This window comes from Frankliniella occidentalis, unplaced genomic scaffold, assembly GCF_000697945.3.
Source record: "Frankliniella occidentalis isolate FOCC.00 unplaced genomic scaffold, Focc_3.1 Scaffold63, whole genome shotgun sequence".
Classification (NCBI taxonomy): Eukaryota; Metazoa; Arthropoda; class Insecta; order Thysanoptera; family Thripidae; genus Frankliniella; species Frankliniella occidentalis.
In genome coordinates this window covers 885,537-887,543 of record NW_026267193.1, presented here as the reverse complement: position 1 = coordinate 887,543, position 2,007 = coordinate 885,537, and the positions used below count along the sequence as shown (strand labels likewise).

Genomic DNA, 2,007 nt, shown 5'->3' with positions numbered 1-2,007 from the left:
GGGGGGGGGGGCAAGGGCAATTGTACGACATTGAAGAAGACAGGGGCTTACGTGCAAAGCCCTCGTAGTGAGACCGAGGTTCGGCGTCCTGGTCGGCCCTGAAGCTGTCCGTGAAGAACACGAGGCTGAGCGCCGGGATGGCCTGAGCGGGGATGCAGGCGAGCGCCTCGGGCGGCGGCGGCGTCCGCTGCTCCATGATGTGGAGGGAGTGGAGGGCGGGCAGTCGCGCCAGAGCCGCCTGCAGAGCGTCCGGCTCCAGGCGCAACGCCGTGAAGCCAAAGCCGAGCCCCAGGTGCTTCAGGCCGGCGAGCCGCACGTCAGCCAGGGCGCGCACCGCCTGGGCTCGGCAGTTTCTGATGTCGAGGCGTTCCAGCGAGCCCTTGCACGACTCCAGCAGCGAGACAATCTGGGCCTATGGAAACGACGCAGACGCAGGGTTTCCACAGGGAACAGCACGGGGCAAAGGTCACTGGTAGGGTGTGCTTGGCAAGGGGTTAGGTCCATACTTGGTGCGTCCCGTCGTAGGTGATCTCGATCCTGAGGTCCTTAAGACCGCGCATTGGCTGCAGCGCCACGGCCGGGATGACGGGTACCGTCACCAACACGCGCAGCCGTTCGAGCCCGCCGGGGCAGTCCAGGAGCGGCAGCAGCGGCAGCAAGTGCGATGACTTCAATTGCAAGAATCGAATCGTTCGACTCAAAGAAAAGAAGAAAAAAAGCAAAAGAAATTACTACTATTCGAGCAGAGCAGTTTTTAGTGTCTCTAGAAGACGACTGTCTCTCCACCGGAAGGCAGAGTACAGCACCATCGCAACGGCTTACTTGTGCGCCAGCAGCAGCGACTGTAGGGCTTGGAGTAAGGTGTGGTCAGGTCCCCGCTGACAAGAGCCGTCGAAGTATTCACCAGTGCTAGCAAAGGACACGTAGCGCAGCCTAGGCAACACATCCATCTGCAGATAGGACAGGGGCGGACTTATACTAGGAGGCTGACTAACCCAGCGCACTTCTGTAGTTATGCAGCACCGCATTCCTACGTCAAGGCGGGTTGCCTACTCGCTCGATCCGTACGGCCCCGTGGACAGTGACGATAGGCAAGCCCGTCCGCACTCGTGCATGCGGTACAGTATACGTACAGGAGAGCGCGGGGTTTATGAGCCACCTGGTACCTGGTTGTACCTACGGTAGAGAGCTGTGGTGCCCTCCCCCGAGCCGGGAAGCACGCCTCACACACTCACCTGGGACCAGCTGAGCAGGCCACATCTAAGGAAATAGGATTCCAAGTCAACCCTGAGTCCTCGTAGGCAGCGGGCGAACCGTAAGCCACGGAGGAGCACCTCCAGGTCCCGATCAAAACCCGAAACCTCCAGGACCTCCAGTCGAGGATTATTAACCCTCTGGATTAACCTGACGCAGCACGCCGCGTCGTAGCCCTCCACTTCCAATGTGGTGAACGCTTTCAGCTCAGCTTTCCTGCATAGAGAGGAATCGATTAGTTGCAGTACGATGCAGATATGCCACCAGTTGTCAGCCTCCGGGGTTCCCACCTGGTGAAGCTCGCTAATTGGACGACAATCATGGGAGAACGGTGCACGGTGAACCTCAACGTGCACACGGGTGGCACCACCTGCAGCAGCACCGACAGTGCGGCGGCGTCCTCGAAGTAGTACCTCCTGTCACACGTCTCTTTCCCGCGCCACAGCGACGCGTGCGCCCTGGTGAGCGCGCCCAGCCTGGGGCTCGCCTGCCCAGCGCGCACCAGGTCCTCCACCGACAAGTGGGAGAGCACCTCCACTAGCGGCACGTCGGGCAGCGACAGGAGCGTCGGCGGGGGCGGCGGCTGCGGGCAGAGTCGCGTGTGAACCGGGCGTGTCCGAGCGAGCACCCCAGTGTTGCGGGTGCGCAGCCTACTGGCTTGCGATGTTACTGACCGGTTCCTCGACTGTGCCCTTCTTAGGCGGAAGTGGAGCAAGGGACGTTTGAGCCCGTTTTCTTGCTCGAGTCAGCATA

At 61.1% G+C, this 2,007-nt stretch overlaps 1 protein-coding gene across 1 annotated transcript in view; it reads right to left on the bottom strand.

Moving 5' to 3' along the window:
* LOC113211275 (uncharacterized) overlaps positions 1-2,007 on the bottom strand; it is a 15,669-nt gene that overhangs the window by 12,745 nt on the left and 917 nt on the right. Inside the window, exons 3-7 of the mRNA XM_052268078.1 lie at positions 1,545-1,837; positions 1,236-1,470; positions 823-950; positions 507-696; positions 52-412 (exon numbers count right to left, since the gene is read on the bottom strand). Of these exons, the coding sequence (XP_052124038.1) occupies positions 52-412; positions 507-696; positions 823-950; positions 1,236-1,470; positions 1,545-1,837 (1,207 nt within the window). The remainder of the gene's footprint in view (positions 1-51; positions 413-506; positions 697-822; positions 951-1,235; positions 1,471-1,544; positions 1,838-2,007) is intronic.